The sequence below is a fragment of the Gigantopelta aegis genome, chromosome 4, assembly GCF_016097555.1.
Source record: "Gigantopelta aegis isolate Gae_Host chromosome 4, Gae_host_genome, whole genome shotgun sequence".
Lineage (NCBI taxonomy): Eukaryota > Metazoa > Mollusca > Gastropoda > Neomphalida > Peltospiridae > Gigantopelta > Gigantopelta aegis.
The window spans coordinates 117,605,274-117,624,985 of NC_054702.1; the positions used below are offsets into that span (position 1 = coordinate 117,605,274).

The 19,712-nt window shown below is 37.9% G+C and overlaps 1 protein-coding gene across 3 annotated transcripts in view; it reads left to right on the forward strand.

Annotated features, from left to right (window-relative positions):
- The window catches only part of LOC121371896 (intraflagellar transport protein 88 homolog), a 64,682-nt gene that overhangs the window by 24,106 nt on the left and 20,864 nt on the right, over positions 1–19,712 (forward strand). For 2 of the 3 annotated variants that reach the window (XM_041498123.1, XM_041498125.1), the window contains 7 exons: positions 4,503–4,573; positions 5,051–5,137; positions 12,419–12,518; positions 13,717–13,803; positions 15,891–15,899; positions 18,129–18,198; positions 18,992–19,108. In XM_041498123.1, coding sequence (XP_041354057.1) covers positions 4,503–4,573; positions 5,051–5,137; positions 12,419–12,518; positions 13,717–13,803; positions 15,891–15,899; positions 18,129–18,198; positions 18,992–19,108 — 541 coding nt within the window. The remainder of the gene's footprint in view (positions 1–4,502; positions 4,574–5,050; positions 5,138–12,418; positions 12,519–13,716; positions 13,804–15,890; positions 15,900–18,128; positions 18,199–18,991; positions 19,109–19,712) is intronic. The other variant, XM_041498124.1, reaches the window with a different exon arrangement.

Below are 19,712 nucleotides of genomic sequence, written 5' to 3' on the forward strand. Positions count from 1 at the left end.
TCTAGCACATGGGGTAGAGTACAGTTCAATATCTAGCACATGGGGTACAGTAGATGATCTAGCACATGGGGTAGAGTACAATATCAGGCACATTGGGTACAGTACATTATCTAGCACATGGGGTAGAGTACAGTTCAATATCTAACACATGGGGTACAGTAGATTATCTAGCACATGGGGTAGAGTTCATTATCTAGCACATGGGATAGAGTACAATATCTAGCACATGGGGTACAATACATTATCTAGCACATGGGGTACAATACATTATCTAGCACATGAGGTACAATACATTTTCTAGCACATGGTGTGGAGTAAAATATCTAGCATATGGGGTACAATACATTATCTAGTACATGGTGTTGAGTAAAATATCTAGCACATGGTGTAGAGTAAAATATCTAGGATATGGGGTACAATACATTATCTAGCACATGGGGTACAGCACATTATCTAGCACATGGTGCAGAGTACAATATCTAGCACATGGGATACAATACATTATTTAGCACATGGGGTACAATACATTATCTAGCACATAGTGTAGAGTACAATATCTAGCACATGGGGTACAATACATTATCTCTCATATGGTGTAGAGTAAAATATCTAGCACATGGGGTACAGTACATTATCTAGCACATGGGGTACAATACAATAACTAGCACATGGGCTACAGTACAATATCTAGCACATGGGTTAGAGTACAATATCTAGCACATGGGGTACAGTACGTTATGTAGCACATGGGGTAAAGTTCAATATCTAGCAGATGGGGTACAGTACAATATCTAGCACATGGGATACAGTACAATGTCTAGCACATGGGGTACAGTACAATGTCTAACACATGGGGTACAGTACATTATCTAGCTCATGGGGTACAGTACATTATCTAGCACATGGGGTAGAGTACAGTTCAATATCTAGCACATGGGGTACAGTAGATTATCTAGCACATAGTGTAGAGTACAATATCTAGCACATGGGGTACAATACATTATCTAGCACATAGTGTAGAGGACAATATCTAGCACATGGGGTACAATACATTATCTCTCACATGGTGTAGAGTAAAATATCTAGCACATGGGGTACAGTACATTATCTAGCACATGGGGTACAATACAATAACTAGCACATGGGCTACAGTACAATATCTAGCACAAGGGTTAGAGTACAATATCTAGCATATGGGGTACAGTACGTTATGTAGCACATGGGGTAAAGTTCAATATCTAGCACATGGGGTACAGTACAATATCTAGCACATGGGTTACAGTACATAATCTAGCACATGGTGTATTGTACATTATCTAGCACATAGGGTAGGGTACATTATCTAGCACATAGGGTAGAGTACATTATCTAGCACATGGGGTACAGTACAATATCTAGCACATGGGATACAGTACAATGTTTAGCACATGGGGTACAGTACATTATCTAGCACATGGGGTACAGTACATTATCTAGCTCATGGGGTACAGTACATTATCTAGCTCATGGGGTAGAGTACAATATCAGGCACATGGGGTACAGTACATTATCTAGCACATGGGGTAGAGTACAGTTCAATATCTAGCACATGGGGTACAGTACAATATCTAGCACAGGTACAGTGCATTATCTGGCACACATGGTGTACATTATCTAGCACATGGGGTACAGTACAATATCTAACACAGGTACAGTGCATTATCTAGCACATGAGGTAGAGTACAATAACTAGCACATGGGGTGCAGTCAATCTAATTAAAATTAGCTCCACTATTACATATGGATCTAACAGCAGCCAGTTGGAGCTCATGTCCACCAATCAAAACCTTACTTGCAGAATCATGCCAGTGATTTAAAAATAATTTGAAAACATTCCGAATTATCCTGAGGGTACGACATGTTTTGTGTGAATTACGGATGCCTTAAAACATGTTTTATTTTATAAAATAAATAATTTGTAATGTAAAACTGAAGAATGATTTAGTTTTTAGTTTTTAGTTTTTTTAATAAATAAATAATTTGTAATGTAAAATTGAATACGTATTGGTATGGTTCGCTGTACTGCGGCCACTAAAATAGACTCCCCCGATATTTTTAGAATTTGTATGCTCTCATATAACGTTATAAAAGGCAAGGTGTGATTGGTCAATATTTAAATTATTATTTACAGACGAAATGTTAATTGGACATTGGAGACTATGCAGTGTTGTTAGCAATCTGAATAAAATTAGTTCTACTGGTCTAAATAAGGCATTCGTAATTCACATGAAACATGTCGTATACCCTCAGGATAATTCGGAATGTTTTCAATCATTTTCAAATCACTGGCATGATTCTGCAAGTAAGGTTTTGATTAGTGGACATGAGCTCCAACGGGCTGCTGTTAGATCCACATGTAATAGTGGAGCTAATTTTAATTAGATTGGGGTGCAGTACAATAACTAGCACATGGGGTAGAGTACAATATCTAGCACATGGGGTACAGTGCAATATCTAGCACATGGGGTAGAGTACAATATCTAACACATGTGGTAGAGTACAATAACTAGCACATGGGGTGCAGTACAATAACTAGCACATGGGGTGCAGTACAATAACTAGCACATGGGGTAGAGTACAATATCTAACACATGGGGTAGAGTACAATAACTAGCACATGGGGTACAGTGCAATATCTAGTACATGAGGTAGAGTACAATATCTAGCACATGGGGTAGAGTACAATATCTAGCACATGGGGTACAGTGCAATATCTAGCACATGAGGTAGAGTACAATATCTAGCACATTAGGTAGAGTACAATATCTAGCACATGGGGTAGAGTACAATATCTAGCACATAGTGTAGAGTACAATATCTAGCACATGAGGTAGAGTACAATAACTAGCACATGGGGTGCAGTACAATATCTAGCACGTGGGGTGCAGTACATTATCTAGCACATGGGGTGCAGTACATTATCTAGCACATGGGGTGCAGTACATTATCTAGCACATGGGGTGCAGTACATTATCCAAATGTCTTACACACAAATTGTCGTTTTTCATTAGAGCTTTTTTTTTTAATTTCACATCACCACATATTAAAATCAAATTAATGTGCTTTTTTGCTTCAGCTCATAACAATACTTTTTTTTAATGTGTCTTAGCTGTTATGTGATTTTTTTAAACAGTGGTGGAAACAACCAGTGTTTTTCTTTTAAAAAGTAATGTTTTCAGTTTTATTATGCTGTTATAGTATTATATTTCGTGGTTGACAGTAATAGTTTTGTGGGAGGTCTGACTAACATTGACTACAATGGGTTGAATGTTGTCTAGTTTACGGTAATGTTTGACCTGGGCCACATTTTACGAAGTGTTTAAACGCTAAGATCATCTTACATACATGAGGTAGTTGTGTACTTCACTCTTTAGGTGATTTTAACACTAAAATCACATAAATATTTAACGTGGCTTAGACTAACTTGTGTTGATGTAATACTTCAGGAAGACAAGCAGTACAACTTGGTGCTGGAGATAATAAAGAATGTGTTTAATCTTTGTATAATGACCAGACTAACTTGTGTTGATGTGATTTCAGGAAGACAAGCAGTACAACTTGGTGCTGGAGATAATAAAGAATGTGTTTAATGTTTGTATAATGACCAGACTAACTTGTGTTGATGTGATTTCAGGAAGACAAGCAGTACAACTTGGTGCTGGAGATAATAAAGAATGTGTTTAATGTTTGTATAATGACCAGACTAACTTGTGTTGATGTGATTTCAGGAAGACAAGCAGTACAATAAAGAATGTGTTTAATGTTTGTATGATGACCAGACTAACTTGTGTTGATGTGATTTCAGGAAGACAAGCAGTACAATTTGGTGCTGGAGATAATAAAGAATGTGTTTAATGTTTGTATGATGACCAGACTAACTTGTGTTGATGTGATTTCAGGAAGACAAGCAGTACAACTTGGTGCTGGAGATAATAAAGAATGTGTTTAATGTTTGTATAATGACCAGACTAACTTGTGTTGATGTGATTTTAGGAAGACAAGCAGTACAATTTGGTGCTGGAGATAATAAAGAATGTGTTTAATGTTTGTATGATGACCAGACTAACTTGTGTTGATGTGATTTCAGGAAGACAAGCAGTACAACTTGGTGCTGGAGATAATAAAGAATGTGTTTAATGTTTGTATGATGACCAGACTAACTTGTGTTGATGTGATTTCAGGAAGACAAGCAGTACAACTTGGTGCTGGAGATAATAAAGAATGTGTTTAATGTTTGTATGATGACCAGACTAACTTGTGTTGATGTGATTTCAGGAAGACAAGCAGTACAACTTGGTGCTGGAGATAATAAAGAATGTGTTTAATGTTTGTATGATGACCAGACTAACTTGTGTTGATGTGATTTCAGGAAGACAAGCAGTACAATTTGGTGCTGGAGATAATAAAGAATGTGTTTAATGTTTGTATGATGACCAGACTAACTTGTGTTGATGTGATTTCAGGAAGACAAGCAGTACAACTTGGTGCTGGAGATAATAAAGAACGATGCACTTAGGATGATAGAACGGGAGAAGTACGAACTTTACTCATAACCTAAGCTTGACATTTGTAGATTCCTCTACTATGAGTATAATCACAATACATCGCATGAAGTAATCATTAAATTATTACTTAAAACAAACTTGTGAGAGAATGAATTCCAAATCGTAAAAGTGATACTTTTTAATTACATTGAATTATTTCTGAAGAAGGCAACATGTTGAAAGTTGATTTACAGTGAACATTACAGACAAAAAGAAAAACAATAACAATAACAATAATTGAAGTCTGTATTGAGCAGCCACCTGTCATAAGCATTCACTTTTGACTACTCACTGGTTGGACTGGTTAAGACCAGTTTGGCTGTATTTTAATTTTGAATAAAATAATATCTTGATGTACTGCATTTGAAAAGTTTATTCTTAGGAATGTAGTACTTATATGTCACACTGGTTACTCTGTAGAAGCATTTTTTTTATCATTGTATTTTCTTCTTCTTTTTTCCCCCCAGAAAATATGAGGCAGAACACTGTATAAAGACTGCAGCCAAAATAATATCTCCTGCAATTGAAGCAACCTTCTCACAGGGCTATGACTGGTGAGTTTCGCCCACTTTTACAACCTTGTCACATGGATATGACTGGTGAGTTTCGCCCACTTTTACAACCTTCTCACAGGGCTATGACTGGTGAGTTTCGCCCACTTTTACAACCTTGTCACAGGGCTATGACTGGTGAGTTTCAGCGACTTTTACAACCTTGTCACATGGATATGACTGGTGAGTTTCGCCCACTTTTACAACCTTCTCACAGGGCTATGACTGGTGAGTTTTGCCCACTTTTACAACCTTGTCACATGGATATGACTGGTGAGTTTCGCCCACTTTTACAACCTTCTCACAGGGCTATGACTGTTGAGTTTCGCCCACTTTTACAACCTTGTCACAGGGCTATGACTGGTGAGTTTCAGCGACTTTTACAACCTTGTCACATGGATATGACTGGTGAGTTTCACCCACTTTTACAACCTTCTCACAGGGCTATGACTGGTGAGTTTCAGCGACTTTTACAACCTTCTCACGGCTATGACTAGTGAGTTTCAGCGACTTATACAACCTTCTCACAGGGCTATGACTGGTGAGTTTCAGCGACTTATACAACCTTCTCACAGGGCTATGACTGGTGAGTTTCAGCGACTTATACAACCTTCTCACAGGGCTATGACTGGTGAGTTTCACCCACTTTTACAACCTTCTCACAGGGCTATGACTGGTGAGTTTTGCCCACTTTTACAACCTTCTCACAGGGCTATGACTGGTGAGTTTCAGCGACTTATACAACCTTCTCACAGGGCTATGACTGGTGAGTTTCACCCACTTTTACAACCTTCTCACAGGGCTATGACTGGTGAGTTTTGCCCACTTTTACAACCTTCTCACAGGGCTATGACTGGTGAGTTTCAGCGACTTATACAACCTTCTCACAGGGCTATGACTGGTGAGTTTCGCCCACTTTTACAACCTTCTCACAGGGCTATGACTAGTGAGTTTTGCCCACTTTTACAACCTTCTCACAGGGCTATGACTGGTGAGTTTTGCCCACTTTTACAACCTTCTCACAGGGCTATGACTGGTGAGTTTCGCCCACTTTTACAACCTTCTCACAGGGCTATGACTGGTGAGTTTTGCCCACTTTTACAACCTTCTCACAGGGCTATGACTGGTGAGTTTCGCCCACTTTTACAACCTTGTCACAGGGCTATGACTGGTGAGTTTCAGCGACTTTTACAACCTTGTCACATGGATATGACTGGTGAGTTTCACCCACTTTTACAACCATGTCACAGGGCTATGACTGGTGAGTTTCAGCGACTTATACAACCTTCTCACAGGGCTATGACTGGTGAGTTTCAGCGACTTATACAACCTTCTCACAGGGCTATGACTGGTGAGTTTCACCCACTTTTACAACCTTCTCACAGGGCTATGACTGGTGGGTTTTGCCCACTTTTACAACCTTCTCACAGGGCTATGACTGGTGAGTTTCAGCGACTTATACAACCTTCTCACAGGGCTATGACTGGTGAGTTTCACCCAGTTTTACAACCTTCTCACAGGGCTATGACTGGTGAGTTTTGCCCACTTTTACAACCTTCTCACAGGGCTATGACTGGTGAGTTTCAGCGACTTATACAACCTTCTCACAGGGCTATGACTGGTGAGTTTCGCCCACTTTTACAACCTTCTCACAGGGCTATGACTGGTGAGTTTTGCCCACTTTTACAACCTTCTCACAGGGCTATGACTGGTGAGTTTTGCCCACTTTTACAACCTTCTCACAGGGCTATGACTGGTGAGTTTCGCCCACTTTTACAACCTTCTCACAGGGCTATGACTGGTGAGTTTTGCCCACTTTTACAACCTTGTCACAGGGCTATGACTGGTGAGTTTCAGCGACTTTTACAACCTTCTCACATGGATATGACTGGTGAGTTTTGCCCACTTTTACAACCTTCTCACAGGGCTATGACTGGTGAGTTTTGCCCACTTTTACAACCTTCTCACAGGGCTATGACTGGTGAGTTTCGCCCACTTTTACAACCTTCTCACAGGGCTATGACTGGTGAGTTTTGCCCACTTTTACAACCTTCTCACAGGGCTATGACTGGTGAGTTTCGCCCACTTTTACAACCTTCTCACAGGGCTATGACTGGTGAGTTTCGCCCACTTTTACAACCTTGTCACAGGGCTATGACTGGTGAGTTTCAGCGACTTTTACAACCTTGTCACATGGATATGACTGGTGAGTTTCGCCCACTTTTACAACCTTCTCACAGGGCTATGACTGGTGAGTTTCGCCCACTTTTACAACCTTGTCACATGGATATGACTGGTGAGTTTCGCCCACTTTTACAACCTTCTCACAGGGCTATGACTGGTGAGTTTCGCCCACTTTTACAACCTTGTCACAGGGCTATGACTGGTGAGTTTTGCCCACTTTTACAACCTTCTCACAGGGCTATGACTGGTGAGTTTCAGCGACTTATACAACCTTCTCACAGGGCTATGACTGGTGAGTTTCACCCACTTTTACAACCTTCTCACAGGGCTATGACTGGTGAGTTTTGCCCACTTTTACAACCTTCTCACAGGGCTATGACTGGTGAGTTTCAGCGACTTATACAACCTTCTCACAGGGCTATGACTGGTGAGTTTCGCCCACTTTTACAACCTTCTCACAGGGCTATGACTGGTGAGTTTTGCCCACTTTTACAACCTTCTCACAGGGCTATGACTGGTGAGTTTTGCCCACTTTTACAACCTTCTCACAGGGCTATGACTGGTGAGTTTCGCCCACTTTTACAACCTTCTCACAGGGCTATGACTGGTGAGTTTTGCCCACTTTTACAACCTTCTCACAGGGCTATGACTGGTGAGTTTCGCCCACTTTTACAACCTTGTCACAGGGCTATGACTGGTGAGTTTCAGCGACTTTTACAACCTTGTCACATGGATATGACTGGTGAGTTTCACCCACTTTTACAACCATCTCACAGGGCTATGACTGGTGAGTTTCAGCGACTTTTACAACCTTCTCACGGCTATGACTGGTGAGTTTCAGCGACTTATACAACCTTCTCACAGGGCTATGACTGGTGAGTTTCAGCGACTTATACAACCTTCTCACAGGGCTATGACTGGTGAGTTTCAGCGACTTATACAACCTTCTCACAGGGCTATGACTGGTGAGTTTCACCCACTTTTACAACCTTCTCACAGGGCTATGACTGGTGGGTTTTGCCCACTTTTACAACCTTCTCACAGGGCTATGACTGGTGAGTTTCAGCGACTTATACAACCTTCTCACAGGGCTATGACTGGTGAGTTTCACCCACTTTTACAACCTTCTCACAGGGCTATGACTGGTGAGTTTTGCCCACTTTTACAACCTTCTCACAGGGCTATGACTGGTGAGTTTCAGCGACTTATACAACCTTCTCACAGGGCTATGACTGGTGAGTTTCGCCCACTTTTACAACCTTCTCACAGGGCTATGACTGGTGAGTTTTGCCCACTTTTACAACCTTCTCACAGGGCTATGACTGGTGAGTTTTGCCCACTTTTACAACCTTCTCACAGGGCTATGACTGGTGAGTTTCGCCCACTTTTACAACCTTCTCACAGGGCTATGACTGGTGAGTTTTGCCCACTTTTACAACCTTCTCACAGGGCTATGACTGGTGAGTTTCGCCCACTTTTACAACCTTGTCACAGGGCTATGACTGGTGAGTTTCAGCGACTTTTACAACCTTCTCACATGGATATGACTGGTGAGTTTTGCCCACTTTTACAACCTTCTCACAGGGCTATGACTGGTGAGTTTTGCCCACTTTTACAACCTTCTCACAGGGCTATGACTGGTGAGTTTCACCCACTTTTACAACCTTCTCACAGGGCTATGACTGGTGAGTTTTGCCCACTTTTACAACCTTCTCACAGGGCTATGACTGGTGAGTTTCGCCCACTTTTACAACCTTCTCACAGGGCTATGACTGGTGAGTTTCGCCCACTTTTACAACCTTGTCACAGGGCTATGACTGGTGAGTTTCAGCGACTTATACAACCTTCTCACAGGGCTATGACTGGTGAGTTTCACCCACTTTTACAACCTTCTCACAGGGCTATGACTGGTGAGTTTCGCCCACTTTTACAACCTTGTCACAGGGCTATGACTGGTGAGTTTCACCCACTTTTACAACCTTCTCACAGGGCTATGACTGGTGAGTTTCAGCGACTTGTACAACCTTCTCACAGGGCTATGACTGGTGAGTTTCGCCCACTTTTACAACCTTGTCACAGGGCTATGACTGGTGAGTTTCAGCGACTTTTACAACCTTGTCACATGGATATGACTGGTGAGTTTCACCCACTTTTACAACCTTCTCACAGGGCTATGACTAGTGAGTTTCAGCGACTTATACAACCTTCTCACAGGGCTATGACTGGTGAGTTTCGCCCACTTGTACTGATCATTGGTTGATAAACAGTTTACATTTTATACTGTTAATTCAAGTTGTGAAATATGGTTTATTTTCAATCTTATGGCTGCTGTCCTAGTGTTCACACACAGTGTTTGTAAACTGACTGAACTGAATTGGAGTTTGTCTGTCAGGTGCATCGATAAGTGAAGAACTCACAGTTCATAAAGTAATTCTAATAGTTTTCGAGAATAACTAATAAGCTATGAGGAATTACAAATTATCTGTCCAGAGTAAAGAAGGTTCTAAACCCCAGTATCCGGGGAGGGTTCTACAACATTCATTCACAAGGGACAGATAGTTTGTATCTCCTTGTAGCGAGTTGGTTATTCTCTTAAACGTTTTGATTGTTAAACTAGCCAATTGGTGGCCGTAGAAGCAATGTGCACACTCTGCAATTATCAAAAAAAATATTAGCGTATATATTTGAGCCCATATGGGTAAATAGAACTAAATCTGAGTTTGTGTCTGTCAGGTGCATTGATTAAGTAAAGAACTCGTGGTTCACACACTGTGTTTGTAAACTAATAGAACGAAATCTGAGTTTGTGTCCGTCAGGTGCATCGATTAAGTAAAGAACTTGTGGTTCACACACTGTATTTGTAAACTAATAGAACCAAATCTGAGTTTGTGTCTGTCATGTGTATCGATTAAGTAAAGAACTCGTGGTTCACACACTGTGTTTGTAAACTAATAGAACTAAATCTGAGTCTGTGTTTGTCAGGTGCATCGATTAAGTAAAGAATGTGTGGTTCACACCCTGTATTTGTAAACTAATAGAACTAAATCTGAGTCTGTGTTTGTCAGGTGCATCTATTAAGTAAAGAATGTGTGGTTCACACCCTGTATTTGTAAACTAATAGAACTAAATCTGAGTCTGTGTTTGTCAGGTGCATCGATTAAGTAAAGAATGTGTGGTTCACACCCTGTATTTGTAAACTAATAGAACTAAATCTGAGTCTGTGTTTGTCAGGTGCATCGATTAAGTAAAGAATGTGTGGTTCACACCCTGTATTTGTAAACTAAATCTGATTTTGTGTCTCAAGGTTGAAAATTAACATGAAAACCATGGTTGCCAGCAGGGCTATTTGAAGACAAATCTTACTGGCCCTTCTCAAATTCAACTAGCCCTCCGATTATCACATTGTAATTTAAATGCACAGCCAAAATCAAAACTAGAATATTCTTTGTTGAATGATAATCATGTGCTCACCGTATATAGTCTGTTTCCTTCAAAAGGAAACCAATGAACTGGCATGTAACTTCATAATGAATACAGTTAAAATTCATATAAAAACATATTATTAAGTTTTAAACCCATACTCAAATAACTTGTTTGGTTTTTTTAAAAGAAAGACATCCAGTATAAATAAAATGAATTCTTTACAAATTACCATTAAATTATTATTATTATTATTATTATTTTTGTTTTTTCTACCATTAAATTATGATGATTAAATCTCATTTTTAATACAGGGGTGAAAACAAAATACTAGAACAGCTGAGGTATACAGCTTGACTTGCATTGTCTCTGAAGTAAAAACAAATAATGCAATACAAAGAGAATAAAGGTAGAACTGTGTGTGCTTTTGTATATAAACCTAGTCTTGGGGTGGCAGTCCTCTTTGTGGCGATGCAAGAATGGGTACAATCTCCAGTATCGGATTTTCTCGGGAATGGACGAAGCACGTACACGTGTGCGTTTAAGTTGGATATTGTAAATGCTACAGTAGTAGGCTACTAATAAAATAAATATCAAAAGAAAAATAAATATGTAAAACTTTTACCAAAATATATGATGTACTTATATGATATTATATTATGTAGCATGACAGTGTACTTATTGTTTATTACAGTAATATTTGGGCAGTTATGTCATTATGTAAGTCTTGGTGTCAAGACTTTAGATCTGATATGTTCTTATTTAATGCAGATCGATGACATTTAAAACAATATCGACAATGACTATCAGTTAACTGACCTTTGGAATAAGCCCTGGGCTGTAGTAATGGAAAAGGTCATTGTTATTTGTATATATGCGCATGCGTTCACGTTAATGTGAGTTAAAACTACAAGATAGATTTTTATTTTGTCCCAGAATAATGTAAGCTAATTAAATATGATTCCTTTTTACCATAACATTGAACAACAATTTTCAAATAGTAGCTCTACTAGATAATTATGGCATATCCAGTCCATTCTAATAAGCTGACGACTTTTAGATTTAAAAAATACATACAGTGTCTTCAATACGTTTTAAGCTCTACTTTTAGAAGACCTGGCCCAAAGCCACAGAAGCTGAATCTGGCAGTGTTAAAATATAGAGCATGTTCTATGTCTTCTGTTCTATGTCTTCTGTTGCTGTACCCCTGCGTGTGCTGTAACCTCACCGTGGTGCAGGGGTGTAACATTCTCTTTGAGAATGGCCAATACAGCACAAAATTGAAGTTTTGAGTAAAATTCAGTATCCGTAAAATTCTGTGATATTTGTGTTTTTGCACAGTTCTTTACACTGTTTTTGTTTGTCTTGAATTTTTATATTGATGTTGATCATCACTTTATTTATTTGCATTACCATAGTTTGACACCCAATAGCCGATGTATTTTTCGTGCTGGGGTGTCGTTAAACATGCATTCATTCATTCATTCATTCATTCATTCATTCTGTTGCTGTAGTTCACAGCAACACAGATGCTATGTGTTTTGTCTTTGTTTTTTAACTGGTACCAGACCCTAATATCGATGGTCGCCTAACAGACTACCTTTGTAAAATTCTTAGTCACCCTTAGCCAATAAAGGTTGCCATGGGCGACTGCTAATTTTCAACCCTGGTGTCTTTCAGGTGCATTGATCAGGTGAAGAACTCTCAGTACCTCGACTTGTCTCACGACCTGGAGATCGACAAAGCCATCATGTTCTTGAAACAGAAAGACTTCCAGCAGGTAAACACATTGAACATCACACAGACTGAACATCACATTGAACATCACACAGACTGAACATCACATTGAAAATCACACAGACTGAACATCACACAGACTGAACATCACACATTGAACATCACACAGACTGAACATCACACAGACTGAACATCACATTGAAAATCACACAGACTGAACACAGACTGAACATCACACACTGAACATCGCATTGACTGAACATCACACATTGAACATCACATTGACTGAACATCACACGGACTGAACAACACATTAACTGAACATAGCACAGACTGAACATCACACAGACTGAATATCATACACACTGAACATCACATTGACTGAACATCACACAGCCTGAACAACACATTGACTGAACATCACACACTGAACATCGCATTGACTGAACATCACACATTGAACATCACATTGACTGAACAACACATTAACTGAACATAGCACAGACTGAACATCACACAGACTGAATATCATACACACTGAACATCACATTGACTGAACATCACACAGCCTGAACAACACATTGACTGAACATCACACACTGAACATCACACAGACTGAACATTACATTAACTGAACAACATGCAGACTGAACAGCACATTGACTAAACATCACATTGACTTACAATCACATTAACTGAACAGCACAAAGACTGAACAGCACATAGACTGAACAACAGATTAACACTGTCTTCAAACTTTTGGTTGGTGACATTTCTAGTTAACTGAAAATTGATCGGCAACAAAAGTTTAGTCTTTGAAAAATGTGTAGTGATCTCTGAAACTTGCAAGTAAAAATTAATTTAAGGAAGGAAACAAAACAGACAATGGCCCATGTTTATATTAACTGGACTTTTAGAAGGGTTTTATTAGTCTACTGACTGTTCTTGTCCGGACCTTTTCATTAAATGTGATGCATTACATCTGAGTATGTCAATCTGTTATTTATTATTCTATGTCGAATCTTCAAAACAATATTTTTTATTGTTTAGGATAAAACATTTTTTAGGGAAATTAACAAATTTTAATTCTAGGATACAAGGAACAAGTCTAAAAATGAAATTACAATAATTGTGTTTTATTGTACATATTAATAGTTTTCTTTGGAGTAGTTTTAGAAGGGTTTTATTATTGTTTACTTATTTTATTATTGTTTACTTATTTTATTGTTATTTACTTCAAGGCCATAGAAACCCTGAAGTCATTTGAGAAAAAGGATTCTAAGGTTGCCAGCACTGCAGCTACTAATTTATCTTTTCTGTATTTTCTGGTGAGTCCTTGACTTTCTTTTAGTATTTAATGAATAATTATTTGTACTTCTATTAGTTTGTTTTGTTGTTATGTAAGTTTACATTAATAAATATGTTCTAAGATACCAAGAAATGACCTGCATTGTGATTAAAACTAATAGAGAAATGAACCATTTCCGTTGTGGCTCAGTGTGCTATATAGTGTTGTCAGCTAGTTGGAAGAGTTCAGTTCACTATCACTGGTTCGCCACACAGGCCATGTCTGCTTTGCCTCACTGTAATGTTATTCTCTGATATGATAATGTGCTTCACGATGCAAAGATGTTGTGCCAGTGTTAACAGACCTGTGTTGTGCATGCTAGACGTACTAACCACGATGCACACGATGAAATCGGTCACACATATCTGTTATATGTTAGGTTAAGAAATGTGTTATGTATTGCCCACGTGATCACACAGACACACAAACCTGTTGTATGTTAGGTGAAGAAATGTGTTATGTACTGCCCACGTGATCACACACACACACACACAAACCTGTTGTATGTTAGGTGAAGAAATGTGTTATGTACTGCCCACATGATCACACAGACACAGAAAGCTGTTGTATGTTAGGTGAAGAAATGTGTTATGTACTGCCCATGTGATCACACACACACACACAAACCTGTTGTATGTTAGGTGAAGAAATGTGTTATGTACTGCCCGTGTGATCACACACACACACACACAAACCTGTTGTATGTTAGGTGAAGAAATGTGTTATGTATTGCCCACGTGATCACACACACACACAAACCTGTTGTATGTTAGGTGAAGAAATGTGTTATGTACTGCTCGTGTGATCACACACACACACACAAACCTGTTGTATGTTAGGTGAAGAAATGTGTTATGTACTGCCCACGTGATCACACAGACACAGAAACCTGTTGTATGTTAGGTGAAGAAATGTGTTATGTACTGCCCGTGTGATCACACAGACACAGAAACCTGTTGTAAGTTAGGTGAAGAAATGTGTTATGTACTGCCCACGTGATCACACAGACACAGAAACCTGTTGTATGTTAGGTGAAGAAATGTGTTATGTACTGCCCACGTGATCACACAGACACACAAACCTGTTGTAAGTTAGGTGAAGAAATGTGTTATGTACTGCCCACGTGATCACACACACACACACACAAACCTGTTGTATGTTAGGTGAAGAAATGTGTTATGTACTGCTCGTGTGATCACACACACACAGAAACCTGTTGTATGTTAGGTGAAGAAATGTGTTATGTACTACCCACGTGATCACACACACACAGAAACCTGTTGTATGTTAGGTGAAGAAATGTGTTATGTACTGCCCGTGTGATCACACAGACACACAAACCTGTTGTATGTTAGGTTAAGAAATGTGTTATGTACTACCCACGTGATCACACAGACACACAAACCTGTTGTATGTTAGGTGAAGAAATGTGTTATGTACTGCCCGTGTGATCACACAGACACACAAACCTGTTGTATGTTAGGTGAAGAAATGTGTTATGTACTGCCCGTGTGATCACACACACACACACACAAACCTGTTGTATGTTAGGTGAAGAAATGTGTTATGTACTGCCCGTGTGATCACACAGACACACAAACCTGTTGTATGTTAGGTGAAGAAATGTGTTATGTACCTGCCCGTGTGATCACACACACACACACAAACCTGTTGTATGTTAGGTGAAGAAATGTGTTATGTACTGCCCACGTGATCACACAGAAACGTGCAATGGAGCTTGTTTTAAGAATTTGATGGTGTAGAGGTCAGTTAAATTTAGTAAATGTTGAATCCATGTTTGTTGTTGTTTGGAGGTGGTGGCATTTAGAAGTATGTCAAAGAGAATCATCTGCATAATGTCATTGTATTTGTTTTCAACAGGTGATTTTGTTTAAATCCTGTAGTTAATATATAAATCAATCTCTTTTATTTCAAACATTAAAATGGGGAACTGATCCAACAAATGTATTTTTCTGTGGTCCATTTTCATTGTCTTGTCCCTGTTGCTGTCCTATATCATAATTAAATATTAAAATATTAATTACATTTTTTGTATTGCATGATCAGCAACATGAGGTATTTCTTTTGAACAATATTTTGCTTTTATTGTAATCTTTCTTATTCTTAAATTTATACAGCTTCAGACATTCTTTATGCATTATATTTGCTTGTTAGCTCATACATGTAGTTTAAACTTACCATACATTTATTTCTTTACCATCTCTCTGATTATTGTTTCAATTCTTCTCTCACTTTCTCCATGACATGTTTCTTCTCTTCTAGTGTTTATTTATTATAGTTTGCTTTGGGGTAGCAGATTTACACAACTTGATCAGTGCACTATTTTGGGTGAAAATTTCGGTGCATAAGAATAATGTATTTGAATATTTAGGAAGCCAAACACTAATCCAGCAAGCCCTTCCATCTACCACTAATATACACCATCATAAGAATATTTGATGTATGTTAATCTTCTGTATTATCGTCATTGGTTTTTGCCATTTTATTATGAATCCTGCATTTAGACTTTTTACTCAAAACAGTATTGGATTTTTTGAAAATATATATTATATTAATTACACATTAACATGAGAAATATTGTAGGAGACTGTAAGACATGAAGGCTGTAGATATTAGAGTCCACTTGATTTCTGCAAGTACTGGGCTTCCGGGCTGGTCTACAAATTGACCACTGTTGATGACATGAAGGCTGTAGATATTAGAGTACTGTTTCGGCTCAACAATCATATTGTATAATTCTGTATTAGAATGAAAATTGTTTATCATATAAAATATTATGTAAATGTAACCACATATTATATAATAGATTGAAATTGTAATTTGGAAACTTATCTACATACCAGCGCGTATTCTTTCCAGCACACTAAACACCCATGTGTATTACTGATGAGGTGCAGGGACTTGTTGTATTTATTTATTGGTAGTTGTTTACTAACCGTTATCTCGGCATGGTTATTCGTTTTCTGCATGTTCACATGTAAAACTACATGTTCATATGTATAACTGCACGTTCACATGGAAAACTGCATGTTCATATGTATAACTGCATGTTCACATGGATAACTGCATGTTCACATGGATAACTGCATGTTCATATGTATAACTGCATGTTCACATGTATATCTGGTTTTATATCTATGTTAGAATCTGACCTTGGCACACTGATTGACAGCAGTTAGAGTGTTTAACTCTGTGTAAGATGGGAATGGTCTTAACATGTGCTTGGTGGTGTGGCTTGGTGTAGATATACAGTATAGGTTGAGCTTCCTACCTGAAACAAAATCAAGTTTTTGTAGTCACTTTGACTGACTTTGTGATTATTTAGATGAATAGAATCAAAATCTTGTTCACACCCCACTTAAGACACTTCCTCACCAATTGCCTGTTACATTGACCAACATTTCATCTTAGGTGACCTTTATATTTTATTTACCTATTTTAAAGATTGTGTGACATTTCTACATACTTCTGTTATATGCAAGATTTTGTAATGTTTTTGTTTGAAAGTTAGCACATTGATTTCATGATCTTCCTACACATTGGTGTTAGACTAACTCTGTAACCATCCTCTGTGTGTGTTTGTCTGTGTGTGTGTCTCTCTGTGTGTGTGTTGTGTGTCTCTGTGTGTGTGTGTGTGTCTGTTTCTTTTATCCAACATTCTTTCAGAAAATCTCTTCAATATGTAACACATAGATTGTGTTTTGTATGTACAGTTTAACTTTTTATTTTAAGTTTGGATTGTAGTTTAGTGTGCAATCAAGTAAAAAATATGAACAAACTATCTAACTTCCTATTTGCCTCCAACTGCTGGTAGTATTTCTCTCCTTCCAGTAGTAAATATAACTCTGAACATGATGTGATGTTCACATATTTACCAGTATGTAATACATTATGCAAGTAAGTGGCTCAAGTGTACTACATGTACATATATTATACATAGTAATATTGCCAGTAATTTCACTCAAACAGTTTTGATACCCATATATTTAAGATAATTGTACTAAAAGACAATAAGAGAAAGAAATTAAACGGGAAATATTAACAGACTTGTCAGACAGAAACTGAACAAATTTATAAGATGTTTTAAAAATACCAAAATGAATAGTCTTTTTTCAGAATTAAATTTAGACAAAAAACCCAACAAATTATTTGTTAAATAATACACCAGTATAATACATGTATATTAAAATGCACATTAATTAAAAAATAATAATAACTACTTTCAGGTGAAGGTCACCAAACTCAATTTAGTTTGTCATACTAAAATGAATAATTTATATTCAGGAAACAGACATGTCTCAAGCTGACAAGTATGCTGAGATTGCCATGTCAGCCGATCGCTACAATCCCGCAGGTGAATAGTGTTTGTTTACTTCAGTCAAACTCATCGGTTCTTTCTTTTCTACAGTCAAAATCATGGGTTCTTTCTTTACAACAGTCAAAATCATTGGTTCTTTCTTTTTTACAGTCAAAATCATTGATTCTTTCTTTTTTTACAGTCAAAATCATTGGTTGTTTCTTTTTTTTACAGTCAAAATCATTGGTTCTTTCTTTTTTTACAGTCAAAATCATTGTTTCTTTCTTTTTTACAGTCAAAATCATTGATTCTTTCTTTTTTACAGTCAAAATCATTGATTCTTTCTTTTTTTACAGTCAAAATCATTGGTTGTTTCTTTTTTTTACAGTCAAAATCATTGGTTCTTTCTTTTTTACAGTCAAAATCATTGTTTCTTTCTTTTTTACAGTCAAAATCATTGTTTCTTTCTTTTCTACAGTCAGACTCACCTGTCCTTTTTTTTCTACAGTCAAACTTGCCAGTTTTATCACCAGTACAACTTGTAAGGCATTTATCACTATGACCAAACTCCTCTGTTATCTCGTCACTACTTTACAAATATTTGGATTTGTCACTACAATAAAGCTCATATCTCGGACGGACTGGGTTTTTTCTGATAGCTTTATATTTTATATAATCTCGGACAGACTGGTAGTTGACAAACACAGGACCATGCTCAGTATAGATAATGATGGCATGCTTCACAAAAATATGCATTACCTTTTGTCAGCTGTAGTTACTTGCTGTGTTTAAATTAGAAATGTGGATTATCAAGCAAAGTACTACTTATAAACAAATCTCTGTTTTTCAGCTTTAGTTAATAAAGGCAATGTCCTGTTTGCTCGACATGATTTTGAGAAAGCTCGGGAATTCTACAAAGAAGCACTTTCCAACGACTCATCTTGTGTAGAGGCACTGTACAACCTAGGTTCGTTTAATATGCTGAAGAACTGTTGATTAAAAACATATTAACCTATCGTGAAATTACTGTATATGTCACAAGATATCATAAAAACATTTTTTCAGTCGGTAGCCAAAAATCACATGATATAAGCGAGACTCAAGTGAATTGTCATGAATTTGGCACATTGTGTATATAGGGTATGTCATGAATTTGGCATATGTTCGGTACATTGTGTACATGGGGTATGTCATGAATTTGGCATATGTACAGTACATTGTGTACATAGGGTATGTCATGAATTTGTCATATGTACGGTACATTGTGTACATAGGGTATGTCATGAATTTGCCATATGTACGGTACATTGTGTACACGGGGTATGTCATGAATTTGTCATGTACAGTACATTGTGTACATAGGGTATGTCATGAATTTGTCATATGTACGGTACATTGTGTACATAGGGTATGTCATGAATTTGCCATATGTACGGTACATTGTGTACATGGGGTATGTCATGAATTTGTCCTATACGGTACATTGTGTACACTGGGTATGTCATGAATTTGTCCTATACGGTACATTGTGTACACTGGGTATGTCATGAATTTGTCCTGTGTACGGTACA